This window comes from Pezoporus occidentalis, unplaced genomic scaffold, assembly GCF_034315485.1.
Source record: "Pezoporus occidentalis ecotype Australia unplaced genomic scaffold, CSIRO_AGI_Poc_V1 ctg85, whole genome shotgun sequence".
Lineage (NCBI taxonomy): Eukaryota > Metazoa > Chordata > Aves > Psittaciformes > Psittacidae > Pezoporus > Pezoporus occidentalis.
This window is the reverse complement of record NW_026916212.1, coordinates 2606944-2630985: the sequence shown is the minus strand read 5'-3', so window position 1 is coordinate 2630985 and position 24042 is coordinate 2606944. Positions and strand designations below refer to the sequence as shown.

Genomic DNA, 24042 nt, shown 5'->3' with positions numbered 1-24042 from the left:
ATCTCACCCCATTGATTCTGAAATACAGAAGCACTGCATAATGCTGAATTCGGCATGGGCTACAATGCTTTTAGCTAATGGACATGTTTAGGTGTTAGCATCTTGCCCACAGGAAATTCAGTTATTTCAAGAAGCAATTTGAAACAGTAATTTAGAAAGGACTATAGAAAAAAGTATATAAAAGTCAGAATTATACTATGTTCTATTTATTGCTTACTAGTTGAAATGAAGAAAAAAGTTTTATTAGCAATTTAAATGTTACATCTGCTCCATGTTGTGCCAACAGCTATGCTACTAGCAGCACCAATATGATACAGCTGCTGATCCTGGAATTTCTGGCTCTGATGGAACCTAATTATGGCTTGCCAGTTGTTTTGATATTAATTAGTGGAAAATGTCAGTTCCTCTGAACTTGCTCTTTAAAAGGATCTATTTCAAAGACTTGCATGGCAATAATTTTTTCACGTATGGGAAGTTTGTCCAAAGCTGAAGGAAGTCACAAATGGATTCTTCAGTAAACTAAGATGGTCCAATTGTTCAGTTATAGGATGTACTGCTTTTCTTGACTTCTGATCAGAGAACAGAAACTGGCCTTGCCTTGTATCATAGCAGTGTACTAATGATACAGGAATAGTTCTTCCAGGCTGGGCATCTCACAGTGTCTTTTGTGCTTTGCCTAAGAAGCACATATAGAATCATAAAATAGTTTGGATTGGAAGGGACCTTCAAAGGTAATTTTACAAGTTATTTTATGTGCATGTTCTTTTAAATAACAGTGTGCACCCTGTGAAACGCAATAACTGAAAAGCTTTTTCTGAGTTGCAGCCATTTTTTTTTCCTCATAAAATGTTCTGTAATTTGGTTATACTGAGCATCTTTTCATAACTTGCTTCATTCCAAGAAATCTCAGCACTCTCTACAAGGAGAGGCTCCCAGAAGACAGGAATAAATCTATCCATTTAGTAGCCTGCCACCTGATGTTTGCCAAAACAGCATAAGATGATTCAGAAATAATCCAAGAGTGAAGACTTACAGACCCTTTTCTAACTCTAAGGCACCATGGACTTCCAAATAAAATCACAAACCCAAGAATTATAATTACCAGAAACAATCCACAAATACTGTCTCAGGCAACAAGTTACAGCTATGCCTTTGTATTTAATGAATAATGACCTTTCTACTTCATACTGTTATGATGATTATTATGCTTTTGGCAAAGTCAATAATGAGTCCCAAAGGTCTGACACTGCAAAAACCTGTAGCAACTCTTGCACCTGATCATGTGTAACACACTTCAAAAATTGTTTACTATTTGAAATACTGTGCTGTGGCAAAGCTAATTAGGATACATATCTGTGTAAGCTGATGAGACTGTTATAAAAACTTGAAAAATTATAGGCTGGTAGACAGTGACAAGACTGCCTTATCTCCCCCTTTTTTTTTATTTTTGTGAGTAGACGAAAGTACAGTATAAGCTAAACCATCCCTCCATCCCTCATTCTCCAAAATAAGTAATTCCTTTGGGATAGCATGTATACTGTAGCACAACTGCACAGAAAGGTAAGATTTATCTTCCAGGTGGCTCAACTTCTCCAGGAATCTGAACATGGCACAACCTATTGCTAAAATTATGCTGTATGAATGGAAATGGCCTATTGTTAAGTACAGAGAAGGACTTGAGACCAGTCGCAGAACACTTCTGTGTTACAGTATTTTCAGGCTTTCAAAAAATCACTAGCAGAAAAGCACGAGGTCCACTTTTAAAACAGATGTAAACACCATAAAAAGCAGAAGAACTTAGAAATCAATATTTCATAAGAAACTTTGCAGTCCAGATCAGATCCAAGAATTATGTGCTAAAACTCCAGTATTGTAAGATAAACTGGGTGTCTAAAATTCAAGTTCTGCAATTTGTATTTTGAACATCTGTCAAGTTTAAGCAAAAAAAGCCAGAACAGAAACTAGATTCTCAAAGATTTTTTAGGAAACTTAGGAAAACATGGAAAAGCTGCCACCCATTCCTCTTAAGAATATGCAAAGGCATCACTGACTGAATGAGTGGCTACCAAGTCTTGATTTACTCTATGGCATAGCCCCTTCACCACACCCTAAAATAAGCATATAGAGAAAGAAGCACAAAGAGGAGATTCCACTCCCCATTTTTTGAAGACAGGACCTCAGATGTCTCACTGCATAAGGTGGTCGAGTATAAAACTTGTGGAGTGAAACGGTATAAAACAGCCTTGTGGAGGAGAAAGGAAACGGAAGCATGCTTCAGCTACTGCTGCCCCAAAGTTGCTCCTGATAGTTTGCTGCCTCTTGCAAGTGCATGTCAAGTGCCTTGCCATGGACTACATGGACAATTTAGATATTTAAACTGGATCTGTGAGAGGTAGACTTGAAAAGATGGTGCAAGACCTTATGCTATAAAATCTAAAGCCACCCTCCTGCCCCAAATCTCTTACTCATTTGTAAACATTTATTTGGATGCTTAAGAAATAAAACAAAGTAATCTGTGCTTTGAATCCCGATGCTGCCTATATAAAAACACACAATGTCTATTTGCAAGTTACTTTTAAATTATCTTTATACGCAATTATTAATTTTTCTCTGTAGAAAAGAACATTTAGGTCCTTTTCTTCCTTTTAACTAGAATGATGTAACTGAAGATGTGCTAAAAGACAATAAATTAAGAGATATGATAAAAATAGAGTATAGGGTTAGAAGGAGATGTCTTTTGGGACATCTGAAGTTGAAGGCAAGGCCAGAATTCTTTCACAGCTTTAATAATGATTTAAAATATATTCTCATGACTGGGAGAGCATCCACTATATGACCATAGTCATATTTTTTTTCCATTTTCTATTATATGTATATGGTTGAATTAAATGTATTTTATGCTACTTTATTACTTGAAATTAGTTGGTAAAATTACTTTGATTGTTGTTCCTGGTTTTGAACCCTTATGCAGTTCAAGTTGCTTACCAATAAACGAACAAATAAAATAAAATACAAAATGATAGTAGAATGAAAATTGATCTAATACTGTCATTTTTAGAAACCAATTGATAAACCTTTATCCTGTGAGTCAATCTGTATGCCACTACAAATATTGCCTGTATTAGTTGTTTGTGGCTTTATTCCTGTGCACTGTATGCCCACAACGGTGTTAACAAGTTCTACATATACATTTCTAGTTTTCTCAAATAAATGTTGTCTTTGCAAACGCAAATGTCTTTGAGATGTGGTGACTTCCTAGATACTGGAAAACATCAAAGGTGTCATCACTAAAAATGTGACTTTTATTTTCTACTGCGTTCACCTCTGACTTACACTAAAGGTGGGAAGGAGAGTGCCAAGATGCCATTGATTTATTTATCTATTCAGACCTTTTATACGGTAAAATAATCTGGCCGACTTTCTTACTGAAAAGGGAATACGTATTGAGTATACCTGACCTGGACATGTGTTTCTCCCTTGTCTGGTATTGGCCCTTCACTCACTGATCCCAAGACCTGTGTCTGTATTCAGTCTGAGAGGTATTTTTTCTCAGAGAACAGCTGCACTTACTTCAGCAGAAAAACATCTGAACTTCCTCAAAAGTAACCAGAATGTACCAATGTGTACTTTTTTGTAGCATTTCTTGACATGTGGTTTTACTGTCCACCTTCTATATTTGACTGCTGATAATTATTGTTAATGTCCTGTGATTAATTATGTCTTTCACCTATAACAATAAACATGTGGCTCAATATTAGTTTTCTTACAATTCTTTGATTTTCTTCTATGGGCAATGCTTAGGCACAGGTCGGATTCTTAGCTGGTGCTCTCAGATGGTTTTTAACTATTCGACTTAATGAAAGCTCTCTTGTCCTCCTGTGTTTATTTTGCCATTTTGAATGATGCCTGTTCTAGTTTTGCATACCCTGAGCTTTGGGAGGTTTTGAATGAAATGTGGTGATTTCAGCAAATGTGTTACTACTAGCTGCTTTCAGTGTGAGAAAGACCATAATTTTCCTTCCATTACTTGCATTCCAGAGATATATTGATGAAATATTAATTTAGTTACAGCAGAAAATAATAGTCAAAACAAAAGGGGAATAAGACTTTGATGTTACTCAGAGAAGAATCAACCTCTTTCTTTCAATCACTATCATTCTACACCTAGCAATTCGTGTTAATTACATTATATTCTGTAACTCTGATAAAGAAAACAATGGAGACAGAAAATACACAATCCTTTATATGTAAGGCATTACTTTATACGTAAGAAGTTTAGAATATTAAATTAAATTAACTAAATAGAAATTTAAGCAAAAAAAAAAAATCAGAAAAAGTCACAGGACTGATTCTTCCAATTTTTTAATTCCTGGAGAAAGAAACAAACAAACAAAAAAGCAATGTACTAGGCAAAAAAATAGATATTGCAGTAAATATATTAAAACTCTGAAATCTGTGGCTGGATTTACCTTTCCCTCAAGTCTCAGTTATGTTAAATATAAGCTATTTTATCTGCAAATAATTTTAAAATTATGATGAGGGGTAGCACAAGCGGGTCTCTGAAATACCCATTTATCTAATTTGTAGAGTAAAGACAAATATACAAAATTCATTAGCAGTATATCGTAATGGCTTATAATTCTTAGGTTTTAACCAAAGATCTATTCCAAAATACATGATTAAACTATGATAAAGCAATGGGCAAGAACATACAAACATGTTGGTAACTTGTCATAGCTGATAGTATACATACTTCTTCAAAAATCAGTAGGAAAAAACTCTAATTAAGATCGTTTAGCTTTAGTCCGTAATAACTGGGATACAAACAGCTGCCAGAAAGAGTTTTCTAAACCAAAGAAACATGCAATTTCTGTCGCATTTCTTTCATTCCTGATTGTCAATGCCATGCTATGCTTTTGCCACTGATGTCAGGAAACAAGAAGTAAAAATAAAAGGAAGAAAGGAAACACTGAAATAGTAGAAACTGAAAAATGTCTATGCTAATGTTTAATAACGTGTGTCCATAAAAAACAGAGGAACAAATAAAAGCTTTGTTTGCTGTTATGTGAAAATGAGAACTGCAATACTACTTGACTGCTGCTGGGTTTTAATTTACACCAAATACACAAATGAAACTGCCTTTGCTCAATACAGCTTAAAATATATGAGTGTCTTTACACATGTACTGTATTTCCAATGTTCAAAACATTGTATCATGCTGCAGCCGGCAAGGTCCGAGGATAACAAGATGAGGTTTCAGGTGAATGGTGACACTTCTGCTGGTTTCATATACCTTTGTATGTGTATATATATGTTGACACTAACCTCTAATAAAACTTTAATTATACTAGGTTTAGGGTTTCCTTCTCTATATCTTCATTCATGTCCATGATTAAGATGTTTCTGCCCCACAACTCCTTACAAGCCTCCCATTTTGGTAAAATTACTTCCCTTTCAACTGGCAGAATAGACCCAACAAGGTAGTTAGTTTGGATTGAATGACCTAGCCTTGTGATTTTAAACTGAGATGCACGAGGGGGTTTCACATGTTCACTGACAGAGCTAACATTTTTACAGGTTTTAATGCTCACTCCTGAACCTCACATTCTGTTTTATGTTTCAATGTAACACCGTGTGGGCTTTCTTGCTTGCAGACTTGTGTTTTAAACAGATGTGGTTAATATATCAGCCACTGGGTAATTTTTATGTTCCTGGATCCTCAGCTCATCCCTTACCTCTCCCTGTCTCTGATATATTGACCCCATGGTCTTGCTGTGACTCAAGCTTAACAAAACAATGTAAATTCTTTTTCTCCCACACACTCTCATATCCTCCCTCTCTGCCTACTTGTAAAGAAAACACCCCAATCCTTCCTGCTCAGATCTTTTCTTGACTTTTTTCTTGCCCAGCAAACTCAGGTCATTTCATCTTCAGCCAGTGCTAGGGCCACCCTCTCCTCTACTTACCCCCTGCAGGTTTCTCCTCAGGCTTATGTTACACTACACTGGGATTTCTGTCCAGTTTGCTTTATGGACACATGCCAAATACTATTGCTCAGGCTGTTTCTTATTTGCTGATGCGAACTCTCTGATTTCACTACTTTGCTCAGCCAGCCTCTCTCCTGGCATGGCCTCTTCAGGTCCCTATTTACTATGATAACTCATTTTGGCTTCTTCTAAGCACCTCAGTAACCCTGCACATCCTTATCATCCCTTGCTGAGGTTCATTCTGATCGTTTCTTCCTTATGCCACCATAACTAGGTTCACTGACACTTGCCTCTGACTTCTGTTACCCAACTGACAGCATTAATTAGTACTCATTGCAGAAAGTTCCCACCCTGTACCCATTTATGTATTTTTTGTTCCAATCAAACCTCCTTTTTGTTCCTGCTGCATAAAGAACTGTTTCTTCCACTAAACTCTCCCTACTTTTCTACCCTTTGACCACAGTTCCTTTTGTCCTTGGAGAGGACCAAACACGTCATGGATTAGTATGTAAACTATGCCATTATAAAGCAAACAAAGCCCTCTTCTGAGCACTTCTCTGAGGTAGTACCAAACAAAACTAATTGATCTGGTCTGATTCTCACTTAAAGGGCATTCTTTGGGCATGTTCAACATGATTCCTGAACTGCAATCCAAAGGAAAGACAGAAAGTCGCATAGACATGGCCAAGCTACCCCACTCAAGGCCCTTGTTCAAGCTACCCAGATCAATACCTGCAGAGTGTAGCACAGCGGTACAAAGCACAGTCTGAACCAGGGATGGAGTTTTCACAGGAGAGTTTAAAGCAAGTTGCACATCCAAGGTTTCATTCAATGCATGTGACACACCAAACCGTCTGCTCCTTAACGAAAGTGGGTTCATGAGAGAATATGTTGAGCTAATGGAATGCTTTGAATTCCTGTGTCCAATGACATCTGCTGGAGGACTCAAATGCTCCTCATGTAAAATCTTACAGCCTTTTCCACAGTTAAAACATCCCATTAACCAAACATCCCATTAACCTATTTCAGAACTTCAGGAGTTATGTTAAAATTAGTTACCTTTTCCTGATATTGTCGCCGTGAGGAATCCAGAGACTGAATGAGGGCAGTGGCATGGCCAACAAACATGGCATAACAAGTTGCCCCCACAATCATACTCAACATGGTTATCCAGAGGTCGGACATGCTGACAGGGGCGCGGGCTCCATAACCAATGCACAGCATGTGGCTCATTGCTTTGAAGAGCGCGTATGAGTACTGCTTTCCCCAGGAATCATTCTGCAAGAAAAGAAACAAGTGACTGAGCCAGCAAGCAGCTGAAGGGAAGAATACATTTGTACCTGTATAGTGGATTCATATATTACTGGCTCTGAAAGACCTGTCTGGTGATATATCCTCTGTGCATGAGAAGAGATATTCCTTCTAAATTAATTGTTAGATAAAGTATCAGAGATTTTGCCAGATAATTCTAGCAAAATGTGATGAAATAAAATTGACTATTCTTAATACATGATTGCATTCTTAAATGTGGGTGTTAACCTAATTACAAGGAGACTAAAGGTCAATTCTATTTTACATTCCATGGCAGATGGATTAGAAAAAGATGAGCATGCGGACTTATCAAGTGCAAGAAGGTTTTAATGTGCATGAACATACTCCTATGGCCCCATTTCTTTCTTTTCAGAGTTGTCTGTTTTAACAAACAAGCACATTTCATATTATCAGCTGTTTCTTTTGCGTTCCAAGGACAGAAGAAAAAAAAAAAAAGTTATTTGTTGTATGTCTACTTATTCTGGTTTTTATAGTAATATTGTATTTATACCTGAAGTTTCACAGACTGTGAAGCACAGCTCAAAAGAAAAGGTGAATAACTGGGTCCTGCATTTCTGATGCGTAGCTACCCTTTCCCATTCTCGCTGGGAGATTAGAAGGACTGACAGCTCACTCACAAGCTGTTTGAATTGCAAAGGTGGTGTCAGCATCCTCCCTTTAGCTTTACATAGAGACAGTCAAAGAGGCTCTTCCCAGAGAAAAGCAGACAAAAAGCCCTGGGAATCCTTGTCAGATTTTTTCTATTGTACTTGCCAAAGGAATGAAATAAGAAGAAAACAACTTGTGCTTGGAGGCATACAGCATGCACAGGAAAACTCAGTATTTGCCACAAAGAACTGAGAATAATTTCAGAAATTAAGAAGTAAAGAAGGAAGAACTGAGATCATGTTAGTAAGATTAGGCTGTTATCCAGTATAGTGTCTATCATACAGGACCAAAAATAACAATTCTGTTAACATAAACAAATTTCCAGATCAGAAGCAGCGTTTATATATAAAATTTACTCATCAGTATTTGTGTCTCTCTTCCACCAGTAAAAGGTTTTCTCAAATGCTTTTTTTTCTCAAAAAGCTTCAGGTTTGCTCTCTTGCCATTTAAATGCCAAAGTTACTAACTACTCCTGTGCTTTTCATCATTAAAATGTTTTTTCTAGATACCCTATTAGCTAAAATAACTGGTAACAGGAAACAAGCTAACACTTCCTGCATTGCAGATGACAAAATTACTATTTTTCATTAATACAATAATTTAAAACATACCGGTTCTGCTGTATTTAAGCTTGTTTCACTTTCTAAGTGAAAACTTCATTTTTGTGAACTGTTTCTGTCTTCACAAGGGAAAATTTTGTGTTGTGAAAAGGGAATTATCTTAGGCTGCTGGGAATTAGGTGGGTTTCATTAAGTAATGAGGAAATCAGTTTCGTTTTGTTCTGGGCTTTAAAAAGTACTCAAAAAATGAAAGAACTGAAGAAGCTTGCCTGAAAAATCTCCAATTCAGGATTCAAATACCTAGCTGGAACACAGAAACTCCTTGTCATTTGGGTCAGTGCAGCTACGTTAATGCAAGTTCCCTGTCTGCCAGGAAAGCAACTTACAGCAACCAAGGCACAGCCTATTTTGAAGGGCTTTCCTTCCAGCTGGCATGAATCTTCTTTGGGTGGAAATAATTAATAAGGGAATTGTCAAAAGATCCATACCAAATTTCATAAAGTTGTAGCTTTATATATATGATTATTAGAGAAAACAATAAACTGCTTGCTGGGAAAAATAAGTTTTTTAGGGCTACAAGTAGAATTATTAAAGCTACAGTATTTAAGATGCTGTAAGATCAAAAGCTCAGTTCTTGTAGGGCTCCATACAGTGGACCTTGCTCCTAAACTGTATTTTTAGCATAACAATTATAAATACTAAATAAAAATAAAAGATGATCTTGTCCATGAATTGATTCTATCATATTGCTGATGTGATAAATCTCAACTAAAAATCTTTCAGTAAAATTATTTGTTTTACATCTAAGTCTTCAAGTTAATACATACACTGGTTGATTTTATTTCTTGACTGAGACCCTGTCAAAGACTGAATTACTGTATTACGTAAAATACTATTTTCTTTAAGAAAGGATAAGGAAGTAAGGAGAAGCTAAAAGAAACAAAATATAAGCGAGACCTTTCTACTAAGTACATGACAGGGTGAATGAAAAATAAATGCTATTTGAGAAGCAGTAATGGTGAGGGAATAAATGAGCTGTAATGATAGAAGAGAAATACTAAGCATGTACAACAAAATAAAGAAGTAAATGTTTAACCACGTATGTACCTCTACATATAAGTCAGAGTAGGATCCAACATCTCAAATAGTCATGACTGCATCTGAACCTAGACTGGAGGTCAAGGCCACCTCAAATGGAGATTCTGCTATACAAGTGGCATTAGCTATTATGGTATAGCTTGTTATAGACCTTGTTACAGGTTATGCGTATTTCAGACATTTGTGAATGGATGGTTCTGAGCAGCTGGTCCTCAGATGGGTACTAAGGGTTTAACAAAAGACCTGATAAAAAAGCCTGAAAACATCTGAATTCAGCCTGGATTTTGTTGCTTAAAATACTTGCTAGTGTTTTTCTGTTTCTTTTCCTTAATCGCCAACCAGTTCTTGTACAATTAGTTGCAAACATCAGTCTCTTTAGTTTCTATAGGGATAGTTTTCTTTTTTTTTTCAAAATAATGCTGAAGAAATATCACTGTAGAAGGTAGGAATTTCAGTGTAGTTACTTGTGTTGTTCTTGTATGACTTATCCCCTACATAAACCATGTAAAAAGAACATTGGTTCTAATATCAAATCCTATAAATCATATATGCTACTACCAGTGTTACTATATGAAATAATAATAATTATCATTATTTAATTATTTTTCTGGTTCTGTTGTATAACCTAAGGGTTTAGCAGGAGCAACTCTAATTTTGTTTTAGTGTGAGAAGCTGGAATTTTCCATAACCCCTCTCCAATGTGCTGCTATTCACTGTAAAAAAGTGAGGAGTGGACATTCCTCTGCTATGAGCCTAGAGAGGTATATTTTCTAAATAAGAAGCATTTTTGACCTTGCATTACAAGAAGATTTTTACATAACACATTATCAGATAATATCCCTGAGTTAATAACGGTCTATTCTATAAATAAAGAATCTTGTATTTACATAGTAAGCTTTTAATATAATTTTATATTTTAATAACTATATATACATGCTAAATGTCTCCCTAAATGATCTATTTTTTATTTTGATATATAGATTTAAAAACCTTCATGACTTAAAAATACCTCCTACCAGTCAGCAAAACAGGCATTTCTTAGTTGACACAGGGTTGATCACTATTTCCATATTAGCAGCAGTAGTTTTTAAAAGTTTTAATTGAAATTACATTAATTCAGGAAAACTATTAAGACCGTAATTGTGAGAAATACCAAAGCTGTTTTTCCAAGGAATGATTACTTAATCTATCTTGATGACACTAGGAAATCCTACACTTGTGAAAGCAATAATCACTGATCATTTACAATTAGTTCTCTAAATACATACATTAACTTAGCAGTTATCCTGAAGAATACATTAATCACAGGGCACGTCTGATTTTTAAAACTGTGTTTCCGAGCCTCTTCCTTCATCACAGGATGCTACCCTTTGTCTCAGAATATCACACAAACCTGCTACAAATTTCTTTTTGTAATATTAACTTCTCTGCTCATAAGAAATAAATCACAGAAAGGTCACCCAGCACCCTCTAAGGGACAACAATAAAAGGCAAATTATTTTTCTCAGTGGATGAAAAAAGGATTTCTGTTTTACTGGATCCTATGAAAGTTTCCACCAGGAGATTTGCTGTCATCAGACCAATCAATTCCACTTCCATATTGTAGTCATTCCCTCAGGCACAGCTCATCTTCTCTCAGCCATACTCTTACAGTGAGATACAAATTGATTTAGAAATCACGTAACAAGCAGACTATTGCACAGTTACTCAGTTCCTTTTCCCTTTCACACTACAGTCACTGCATGTGTCATGGAAATGGTACTCTCAGTTTGCAAAGGCATGCTTTACAATCATGAAGCAAAGATTAACTTGGAATTAAAGGAAATAGGCTTTTTGAACTCACCTTCCTGATTCGTCCTTTCAAAACTACAGTAGGAGTGGGGAAGTAGCCTGTCCCTACACTGAAGAGCTTGCCTTGTAATCAATCACACATCCATTCATGCCCACTGTTACCTTTCAGTTCTTCTGAAAGTGATTTCTGAAGGAGGGAAGATGGATACAAAACTTGACAGGACATACATCGTTTGTGTCTATCCTGGTAAATTTAAAAGTATCAAAAAAGCATTACCAAGCTGTAGAATGTGGTTCATGTGGTTATAACTGTTAGAAACGCCCCCAGTGTGGCACCGGCCACATAGCACGATCCTAAGCCATAGCAGCTGGCCTACTTTGGAGCTGTTGTGGGTGAGGAAACATTCCTTCTAGGAAGCTGGCATGTGCTTGTCCTGTGCCAAAACCCAAACAAGATTTATAGTATGGACACAGTAGGTAGATCCTTTCCTAGTCTACCCCAATGACCACTAAAAATGGGCACTTCTAATTGGTGAGCATGGAGGCAGCTAGACAGTCCATAAGTAAGCCCTCTGGTTTTAGTATTGTCATAGAAAGTTACTGCACAAAACAGATGCAAATTTCAGGGTTGGGCTTCAAAGGTTAAAAAAAGCATAAAGCATCCTTGCTCACACATAGTACATACTGTAATGCAGTAGTAGCCCACAAGAAACATCTGCTCTAAAAAACTGGAGTATCTTCCAGTGGGAATTCAATTAAACTGTATTTGTTTCTTAGATAGATACAATGTGTTATTTGTAAATATTTATTTGCAAGCCATTATTTCCAACAGTTTCTTAATTTCTTAAATTTAATAACTATTTAAAATATAATTTAACTAATCAAAAAGGTGTGCTAAGAAAAGTCTATACTTGCATGTTAATGACATTTGTAATAGGTATGTCACACAGAACTAGGAAAAAAGGCATGTGCTTGTTACTAAATCCTTCATCATCTAAGTTGAATGGCCAAATTCTCCCAATTGTTACACTTAAATTTCTGTTAAAGTTTTATTGTCCTCAAAAGTTTCTCATGCTTTGCATTTGGCATCTACATATCTTAAAATTCTCTGTTTTCATATTTCAGAATACAAGCTATATCCATTAGAAGCCATTTCCCTGTGTCATCTGTTTATATGCACATTGCACTAATATAAGACTAGAACTGGGTTAGTATATGAAATCCATAATTTCAAGAGTAATCCATATATAGATATTGCTATAGGTGTATAGCTTACATACTTGTCCATCAGTTGTCAGTTACATAATTTACTGCCACTGGTATCATGAAGTACCTTAGAAATTATACATTAGTTAGTCCCAGACAGGAAAATAGAGCAAAATGCCACCTCAGCATTTCAACTTTCCCAGAAGTTATCTGAATACTGCAAAGAGTAACGAAGTTGGCCAATGAGAAACGTTACAATTTTTACTGTTTCAAAACTCATGCAGTGGTGAATGTGCTACCATGCAAACCCCCTACTTCTTTTCACAGGTATTATTTGAAGAATATCTTCTTGTCTTTTAAACTAGTAAAAAGAGGCAAGGTGGCATCAGACTTGGAAGACTAAAAAAATCTACTCTTCTTCTAAAATTCTTAAAAACCACAAGGAAGAAGAGTACAGTTTAGGAGGTAAGTACCTATGATTTAAGGAAAGAAACCTGATTCAGTAAGCTCAGTGGAATAAGCAGACGTCTTGAGAAACTTCCCAACATTTCTCTCTGCTGCTAAGTGCACAGATAACAGATGGTCCAAATGACTCAGCATATACTTTCAAGACCAATACTGGCAGTAAGCTTTTTTAAAGTGTTTGGCATTGCATTCCACAGGAAAATAGGTTTGACTGGAGGAGCAGTGACTAATATTATATATTTACTTTGTTCACAGTTGTTACGTGACTTTGCTGTCATTTTTAGCTTATTCATATTTTGGTGCTATGCCTTTGGAATTAGCCACCAAGGAAAAAACAACATAGCCTGAAAGGTCTTTCTTTTTCTTTTGACTATTTTTCCTTATGCGTAAAAAAATGAATATTTACCTGCTAATACATTCCTCCATTAAAAGTAAGCAGAAAGATATCTACCTGTGATCACCTTTTCATGGTAAGGATGAATAATTTTCATTGTAGAATCAGTGTGGCAATTCATAAAGAGCAACAGAAGTGCAGCTATTTGACTTATGCACACAGCCTGGCCTCCCACACAGATTTATTATCTTCACATGAATAAGCCCATTGCATTCAAAAGGATGGGTCACATAAGAAGACATGCTCAGAATGTCATAGTGAAGGCTTCTATGTATACTGCACACTACTGTTCTTTGTTCTATGTATCTTTAGTTAATCAGAGATACAACCATGAATTCCTACAGCTGTATATATAAAGTTACAAAATAATAAATCAGAGCTTATGGGAAAAATACATTTTCTATTCTTTTGCCAATGAATCAGGCTGGTCTGACTCATCCTTTTATCTGGTCACTTTGCTGTTTTAACTGAACCCTGAAGAAGGAAGAAAGTCTGCAATGCACGAATCCCATTTAAAATAGTATTTCATTTCAAAGGACTGTTTTAACAATAATTTTTAAGGAACTGCAGTTTTACAAGGCTGTTACAAAGCTTTTATAAAGTTTAGAGTAAAATCTTAGAAGTATAGACTATGTCTATTTTTCCCATGAGAACATTTAATTCTTCTTTGTCCCACCATTAAATGCAGTTTTTCAGAAAGTGGTGGTTTTGGCCAATTAACACTCTCCAGAACAACTGAACACAGCCTGAGAGTTAGCACAGGTTCATTCAGCTCAGGCCACCTTGTCCTGGCAAATAAGAAGTCCAGTTACATGGAAGCAGGCTGTGGAGGCAACTGGCGTCCAGAAGAGAAAACAGACCTGGGCATGTTTAGTCTATCAGAATTAATACACCCCCCCATGTCAACTGGTCAGTGACAATCTAAAGGGTGAAATCTGTTGAAAGAATTTTCCAAAATGTACTTGTTGCTTCATCTCATGTCTGTATGCTATAACAGTGAGATCAAAATGCATTGAAGCAGTCAGGCATTTTTAAAAAGATTGTGTTTCACTTCTTTGAAGAACTCAGGATGTGAACTGCTTCTGCAAGGGGGGCATTAGGAGGCTCTAAATATGTCTATTAGTTAAGATTTTTTTTTCATGCATCTGTTTTCAAACTTATTAGGTAGCATCATCTGTGCTACCTAATTACTACAACCAGAGAACTTTCCTTCTCCCCTCCTTTGTAATCAATGTCATTATTACAAAATATATACAAAAAAATAGTCCTTTACAATGCATATCACTGAAATGCTAGAGAGATGCTGGGGAGGGACTCTTCATTAGGGACTGTAGTGATAGGACAAGGGACAATGGGCTCAAACTTAAACAGGGGAAGTTTAGATTGGATATGAGGAAGAAATTCTTTACTGTAAGGGTGGTAAGGCACTGGAATGGGTTGCCCAAGGAAGTTGTGAATGCTCCATCACTGGCAGTGTTCAAGGCCAGATTAGACAAAGCCTTGGGTGACATGGTTTAGGATGAGGTGTCCCTGCCCCTGGCAGGGGGGTTGGAACTAGATGATCTTAAGGTCCTTTCCAACCCTAACTATTTTATGAGTCTATGATTCTATGAAACTGTAGGTGTTACCATGCCATTCTGTGTTGAACTTTGTTTTTTGAGATCCTTTTGTTGAAATTTATCTGATAATCTAGAAATCTGATGAAGACATTCGGTTTTTGTTCTCCTCTCTCACATTCTGAAGTTTGATGAAGTATTTGGTCCTGAAATAAACTTTGTTGCCATTGTTTACAAGGGACTGACTAAAACAGATACGCATTGTCCGCCAAAGAGAAAATATGTTGCAATCACAAGTACACAGTGAGTATTGTGTGGCCACAATAAGCAATTATAACAAGTACATCTACAGGTTTTTAATAAACATAATTTATCTGGGAAAACAATGCATCTTAAAGAGGAACACTTTCTAAGAAGAAAAGAAAAAACAAAAGCATCACAACAATGGCATGTCTAATAAAAGAATACATAAATCATGTAAGGAAGCATTTTCAGTGAGAAACTGAAGTACATGAAATAGCACAGTCCAGGAGAGGTAAAGCAAGAGTGCATTAAGGGAGCTGGATATGAGATGAAATAGTTTACTTAAGCCTTGTGCACTGAATCAAACGATTTATGAAATGCTTTTCAAATGCAACCACTGAGAAAAGCTTTGTGTTTTCAACAGTAGCTGATCGTCATGAACAGGCAGACGATAATGTGGGCTTAATATAGTACAGTTCAGGGAGACAGCTGAAGGAGTGAAGTGACATAAACCTGACTCACGACCGCACAGTGAAAACTGTTAGGAAGAACCTCCACCATCACAGGCAGTATTTGCAACCAATTTAGAAAAGGAAACTCATCAAGAGGAACTGCATTCTTTAAACTACTCAGACTAGACAGCAAATTATCCCAAAGCAACTGAACCCAAATAAAATGACCAATGAAAATTATATGTTTCTGGCAGTGGACATGTAGTTTCCTGAGTGCTATTACTATTCTGTTTGACTCAAAGGGATTTCGAAACTGCATAAAAACAAGGAAGGAAATAACTACCTTAGCAAGTCGCAGAACTGGCTATTACGAAATGTTGAGGCAAACTTGATACATAAACTGAAAGGTACTCAGACATACACAAAATCACAGTATCACAATGCTTCCTCACTAAGAACATTTAAAAATATTCAAAGCCTGATTTTGCAAGAAATACTTTCATCCTTGTTCTATATGCATAAACAATCTAGCAAAATATTTTTTAAGTATTTGTAAGAATGTGTACTTAGAAAAAAAAAGTGGATTACAGTAGATTAAAACAGTCTAATATAATCCACTCATAAAGGGTCTGAATATGTTTTAATCTTCTTAAAAATGAATCAAGGTGAACCAATGCCACTTTCACACAGAGAATCAGCAAAAGGGTTGGGACTGGGATTCAGGAGTTCCAGTGCTTTAAAAACAGAGCTTCTTTCTCTGGTAAAGTGATGCTTGGTACCACACAGGTAATTAAAACATTTTTCTCCCTACTCTAAAGATATATTTTTTTACCATATCTTACTTTTGCTTTAAGTAATGTATTTTTAAGAGAGAGGTTCAGTGCTGGTTTTGAGCATTCTTCTTCACTTATCTGGTACTGAAAGCAACTCTTTTCAGTTTTTCAATTTGTTTCCTAACCTGACACATTTGAGATGTTAGATTACATCTGCTTATAGTTCTTCAGAAAATTAACTTACTAAATATTTGAGCCCTCAAGAGGCTGGTCTGATTTTCTGGTAAAATACAATCCTTCATCAAATACTATGTCTTACAAAAATATGTACATTATTTTACTAGGCAGTGACAGCAGGAAGCAAAGGAGCTTTGTAGCTGAAATCCTGTTTTGGGTCTAGGAAAAGAACAAACCTCAGTGTCAAAGCAAGTAGGCTGGATCTATGCCAGAGGCTTTTAGAATTCATCTGAGTTTTGCTGATGACCTGTTCTTAAATTCAGATGCCCTTAAAATTTCAGGTTCTTACCAAAATCTGAAAGATTTTCCAGGTAATAGAATAATACAAAGAAGAAATGATTTAGCAGCCTAAACACCTCCCACATGTCTAGACATTGCAAAAAAAACCCCAACAAACCAAATCCAAACACAACTGAGTCATAAAAAAATTCCTCTATCAGAAGGAAGTTAACATAAATTGTGGAAGAATGTTCTAACATTTGAAGTACCAACTTAATACTCTGAAAGGAAGGAAGGCGAATATGATCCTCTTCTCTTTAATACCTTTGAGGGAGCTGACAGAGCACCCAAGTGACCCTGTAGCATTCACCTAAGAGGTAAGGAGCACACAGGTCCCTGTTCCAGCTCAAGTACAACCAGCAGCACATGGCCACTCAGTCACTCTGCACCCTCTCAGGTAAAGTCACCTCAGCACAGGGCATAGAACCCAGGACAGGCAGCAAGACCAGCTCAAAACCATGACCATACAGCAGAGCCATGAGGCTGTGACATCATGCTGATGCTCTGACCTAATACCAAAATTCACATGCACTCAAAAAGTGATTAGATAAACTATTGGAAGAAACACAGAGTGAAGGCTGTTAAACACATGGATACCAGCTCTGGATCCAGAAGTCCCTCAGCTGCAAATTTCTGAAAGCTTGTAGGGTATTCTGAAGGAAACATCATCCAAGCTTGCTGTGGTCTTATCTTTAGTGGGCATCTGTTCCTTGCCACTCTTGGAAAGGGGACAGACAGACTGTGGGTTAGACTTCACAAAGCCACTCCATTGGTCCTGCTGCTCCACCTGAATCAACTCTCAACTGCTGAATCATTAACTTGGATGCAGCTGTGCATTCATTTTGTCTTTAGTTTGTGCTTCTCTTTCTTCTCCCCACCTTCCCACCCCTCTCCCTGAACCTCTTGTATTCTGCAATCAAAAGTGAGGTGCACTAAAGTCATTGATGCATAATTCTAATTTCATGTTCAGTCTTTTGTAGACTGTTTCATTGCATTATTTTACCTGATCAGTGATCATGTGGAATATAACCTTTTTTACTGTCACATGTAGTTTTTAAGTAGATTATTGGTTGCTGATCAGAGAAACGGCAGTTTAAAGATACTCATTCCTTATTCTAAATTATCTACCTCCACTAAGACCTTTATTATCTGAGGAAAGGGAAAAAAGATATGTTGAATAAGTCAAATTTGGAAAGAGCTATGACCAATTCATATACTCTATTGTTATATGCTTTTTCCCCACAGATTAGTGAATCAGAAAAGGACTAAGTCACTTTTCATGGGCCTAACTTTTCTTTAGCATACTTGCCTGCTCAAAGCTCAACAGTAAGTATTTATGACACCCATTCCATCCACACAGCAATGGTAATGCCATTTAACTGTACAGAAGTGCTTGGGAAGCATACAGGATACCTTCATAGCTCAATATAAAAAGTAAAAAGGTATCTTGCTGCAATTAAGAATTAAACTGCACACTTTGATTACAAGAAGATCCATAGAAATTTTCTGCTTAAAGAAATTCACATTCCTCAGTCTAAATGGTGAGGATGAAAATGCTCTGACTGAAACAGGAATGGCTTAGGCAGATGACTCGGTGCAGAGGACAAAGCCCTGACAAACCCAGTCTTGGGAAGTCTAGGATTACTGTTTGATGGAGAGAGGAACAGGAAGAACACCATAGTCCTGCATGACAGAAGATGAACAGGAATAATAAGAGTGCATTGCATTTTGTATTGTTTACATATGGCTATCTACAATGCCCAGTGGCCCAACTTGTCCTCGGTTTTGTTTGAGAGTGTGGGCAGTAAGGGAGGAAAGCTTCACAAAGTTTCATATCAGCTGACTTCAGGTACTACACTTTTTGATGGTTAAGTGAGTTGGAAATCTGCCTAGGTTCCCTACACAGTCAGCAAAAATCAGACCCCTGCAGATGGTGATTCAGAGTAGAAGGTTAATGCAAGTGCTCTTTATCACCTCCAGGGGAGAGTTTCTCTCTCCATCAGCTTCATCAGATTCCTATTCAGCTAATGCTGCCTTCATTAGTTTCCTGAGCTCTCCTGCTGAGCATACCTCAGTTTTCATGGGTGGATGTATCTCCTCATTTCTTCCTTGCTCCAGTTTAGGGGAGAAAATAAAATTTGTAGGGAAAGTCTCTTAAGCTATGGTTTTATTTTATCAACCATGGTTCTGCTCTTGCAATTAGAGTTCAGATCAGGTCATGGGTTTGCCTTGCAAAGGCTTGAAAAGTTTCATGGGGTTCTGTAAGAGGTGATGGAGATTTGACTAGGTAAATTCAGTTCCAGTGTGGTGGCTTTCATGTAAGCTTATTACAGTGAGATGGTATCATAAATCATGGATAGGAGCAAGGAGGGGCAAAAAAGATGACTAATGAGAACAGAGAAATGCCTAGAATGCAGACTTCATGGTTATAAATTTACATGGATAAAATTATACAGCTAAGAGCACAAAATGATAGTAAGACTTCTTGGCTTCGGGGCACATATTTGAAAATCTACATCTTGAAGACATGGCACTTACTTTGCTTGAGAACGATTGAGAATTGGAAATTGGAAACAACTTAAAGGACTCAGATTCTAGTAAAAATTGCATATATTTACCTCAAAATTATGTTATCTAACTTGCAAATGGCTGGAAATATTTCTCAACTAGAAGCTTCATATTCACTGGGTTCTTGCTAAATTACAAAAGTTATCTTAAAAAATCTGATAATCCATACCTATTATATATTAATTATAATCAAAATAATAGTCTTTTTAACTCTTAGTTGGTCCATTGAAACAAATTAATCAAATCATTCACTTTAAAGAAATTAGACTAAATTTACCTTGAAACCAGTATCATATCAATGTTTAATTATATTAATAAGTCTAGCCACCTACAGATTATATATGGCACTATATGAATAGTGATAAACAATAATAATTTATTTTTATTGCAACCATGTTTTGTATCCTGCAAGCACATAGGTATATAAAAGTTTTAGCTGACTTACAAACAAAAGCAGTTTCAGAATTCCCACAAAGTTACGGACTAAAGTTCTCATTTCATTGAAATTAGGTTTGAAACAGCCTTGAATCAAATCTAATTTCAGATCACATGTCTATTTCTTCCTTCTGAAGTTTACATTAAAATTCCACAGTTCTTAATAAAAAAGAAAATACAGTAAGGAATTTTTCAGATCCACTTTTAGAATCAAACCTGTGAATGAATGAATGAATAAAATCACTTTTGAAATGAATTTTGAAATTAATAAAATCACTTTATGGTAGGATTTAAATGGTATTTTTCTGCCTTTAACATTATTATTAGTGAGTAAATTTTGAAGAATATCTTCTAGATAGTCTGCTTATAGATGGCTATGTATTATCTGTATGAGCAAGCAGTAAGCACTTTCATCAAGCCTAAAAGACTTTAAAAGCAGAAAAGTAAAACCAATGAGCTTTGTTAAACCCTATAAATCCTTCATGTTTTATTTGTACACATGCCAATTTTATGTTTCCTCAAATCATGCTGAGATGGATGAGTGCACTGGCTCTTGTTTTTTTGTTGTTTTTTTTTTAAAGAGATATGTTTGAGATATCATATTTAAACTGCCTCATTCGTTCTTTCTCCTCCCCACATCATCTTTTGTGTGTGTATTTTGCCTTCACAGTTCAACTAAGCTGGTTCATAGTTAATATATTTTATTTTACTGATCTGCAAAACACATTCAGTTAGGAGCAGTGCAGTCCTACCATTATTTCTGAGGGCATGTGGCATTTCCTGTCAGCATTTATATGTTATCCTTTCCCTAAACAGCTGCTTTGTAAAGATACAGACTGCAAAAGCCTAAGGGAACCTCATCCTTGCATATTCTTACAACCCAGAAATAAACTAATTTCTTTTAGAGTAAGTTTTACACTATGCTATTTAGGCACAAAAGATTAAGTAGCAGCAGGAAGGTTTCACTGTAGGAATAAAGCTATGCCAATCAGTGTTAGAAAATAACAAGACAGTAATGGCATATTTTATGTATTTTTTATTACAGAGATAAAGGTAAGGGACAGGCAGCCTTTAGATGAATGGTATGAGTTATGACAGTTTGAAGAGAGGCAACTGCATAGATCCAGAAATTTCAGAGCCAAATCTGCCCTTACCTACTAAAAACATAGGATGCCTGCCTGTTGCTCTTCAGTGTTTTTTTCCAGGATGAGCTCTTGAATATTCTCTTTACACAAATCTGACTAAAATTTATATTTGCTCCCACCAAAGGTTTGTATCATGCACCGTAACTTTTCTGAACATCTGGAAAAAGCTATTAAAAATAAATAGAAAAATCCTTTAAATAGTCTTCTGAAAATGTTTTAGCAACATTTAACAGAGTTTAGACTTTGCATCACTTTTCTAGTTGTATATAAGAGCTAAATTTAAAAGGCTTTTTACTATTTGAGATAAGCATAGGGATATTAAGTATAATTGAAAAGATTGGTGCTCTGCCTTTATTCCTAACCACTCTACAATCTGTTGACCTCCACTAGCAGTCTGAGTAAACCTTACTTGAAAATATTACTTCTAAGCTGTTCAAAACCAGTCATTTTAGTCCCTTCCTATCTATATCAATATATATAATCCTTTTTTTTATTGTATGTGCTATTGCTTAAGTACCAATTGTCTATAAAGTGCTGCTGTTGTCTACACTAGCCTCAAATGCAAACTAACTTCACAAATACAGTGACTACATTCTAACGTATTTTTGCCTACCAATATAGAAAAGGACAAGAATATTTTGTGAAAATCCAAGAGAAATTACATTAACTTATTTTAGTACAGATTAAGACATCTTGGATAGCCTAAAATTGTACACAAGATGGTGACGAAAAGAATATGTCTCATTCAAATGACAACTGGTGACTTTCAAAGAGATTGCTTCAAAGAATCTCTCCCATTGTATTAGCAGTAGTGCGTGCAAAATACAGGTAAATTGTGTTACTGAACTAGACCTGATAGAGTACATCTCTCGCTGATCCAATCCTATTCATCTGAGATTACCATGAACCTTTATAATAAAACTGATAATAAATAAAGAGTACCAAAAAAAGGTAATAGCAAAATTAAAAAAAAAAAAATTAGGGAAAACTTTTTATTTTTACAGCTATACTAAATAGACTGGTAAATTATTTAGAGCAGCCTTTTTAAAATAGTTACTCAGCAATTTTTAAAGTGAAGATTGGCATTCAGTCACATGAGAAATAAAACCAACTGCAAATTATTAAAAGTGGTTTACAGACCAGAGAAAAATGTCACCACAGGGCTTTGTTCTTTTCCTTTTGTTATTAATAGTATCTCCGAAAACAATAAAGGAAATGGACATAAAAAATCCAGACAGCAGAAAGAAAACAAAATATGTTTAAGAGGCATCTAATGTTTAAAGTAATTCATGCAGAAAGTGCCCACTGCTTGCTCATACTTCTAATACACAGACTTCAGTGCACAGACTATCTAGAAGATATTTCTCAAAATTTACTCATAATATTAAAAAAGATTCTGCACATTTCAGATACTATAAAATTTGTGGAATATCACTGTATTTCTGATATGGAAAGTCTTTTACATTGTTTGTATTAAATTACTCTATTTTCTGAAGGTTTAGTACCTCTATTTGATTTACTTCAGTTTGAGCCTGGTCAAATGAGTGTATGTGTAGAAAGCAGGAAGAGCATGAAAGGGGAGGGAGGGGAGCAGTGTTGAAGAAAATTATTCCACTCTTTTAAAACAAGCAAAATACATGTAGCCTAAATACATCCCTATTATATGTATAACAGGTATGAGCAAAACTAATTCGAACATTAAGGAAAATCAGAAGATTAAAACAAACGAAAGAAAACAGTAATGCCACATATTTGCTGCTTTTCTCATGTTTTGTTAATCAGAACTGGATGCAAAATGAGACTTTCAGTTCTACAGGGAATTCTCCTTGTTTAGCTTTCAGCTTCATTCTGAATTAAAATGAAAATATGAAAATTAAAATTTCCATGGAAGGAGGAGTTCAGAAATAACAATATTTAAAAACATTGTTATGACAGCCTTTTGCCTACCCCTGGGATTTTGGGAACCCAGATTACAGATCCTATAGACTATTGATGTAGGTCTGGTGGACAAAGCTGAATGGAAACAAAAATAGCTCAAGTGACTGATGTAGGAAAGTGCTTTAGTTCAGAAATACATGACCCAGTACAAAGTATCTTGGTTTGATTTTTTATAATGTGAAATGTAAGCATTCTATATGCACAATACCAGGAGGCCAATTTTTATGTCTAATTGCATCTCAACAGACACTTCTCTCCAGATGTACTTTAGATATTAGGATGAGTCAGGTGCTGAATAGCCATGTGTAGAAAGTTCAAATCTGATACGGCAAAAAGTAATCAGTTCTCTTGGAAAACCTGCTTGTGATATGGCTGATAATGACCCCTTGGCATAATATGCAGCTTGTGCAAAGCCAATTACCTTTATGCAGTCTTAAAGCATACAGAACAAGAATTAGACTGTGCATATATAGGTTGCAATGAAAAAGAGAAAGATTTGCTGAAGAACAGCTGGATATGAATGGTATTCATCTGGATGTATCTACATATGGCTTTATTCTTGGAAAACTGCTCTGGTGTAAATACACCAAGGGTTCAGTTTTCAATCCAATCTCAGGAGAAAAGGCCACCCATGGAGAGCTACTTAAGAATGATTATTCCACATTGCTATCCCAGTTTAACCTGGAATACCACCGCATGCAGATAAACACTACTGTTAAATTTATAGAGACAGAGCAAAGTAGACTGATCCAGCTCCCCTAGAAGAAAGGGAACACTCTCTTCTACAAAAGAGAAGATGCATTTTGCCATGAGGTGCTTTAAACTCCTCCTGAATATTCATTCTAAGGCAAATGAGGCATACAAGGTTCTGAACTATGTCAGGTCCAACTTATATTTTTGCTTTAGTTCACCTTTTTTATTATATTTTATTATAG

The 24042-nt window shown here is 36.0% G+C and overlaps 1 protein-coding gene across 1 annotated transcript in view; it reads right to left on the bottom strand.

The window, feature by feature from the left end:
• Positions 1 to 24042, bottom strand: part of HCN1 (hyperpolarization activated cyclic nucleotide gated potassium channel 1) — a 188537-nt gene that overhangs the window by 54554 nt on the left and 109941 nt on the right. The window contains exon 4 of the mRNA XM_062604286.1: positions 7047 to 7265. Within this exon, the coding sequence (XP_062460270.1) occupies positions 7047 to 7265 (219 nt within the window). The remainder of the gene's footprint in view (positions 1 to 7046; positions 7266 to 24042) is intronic.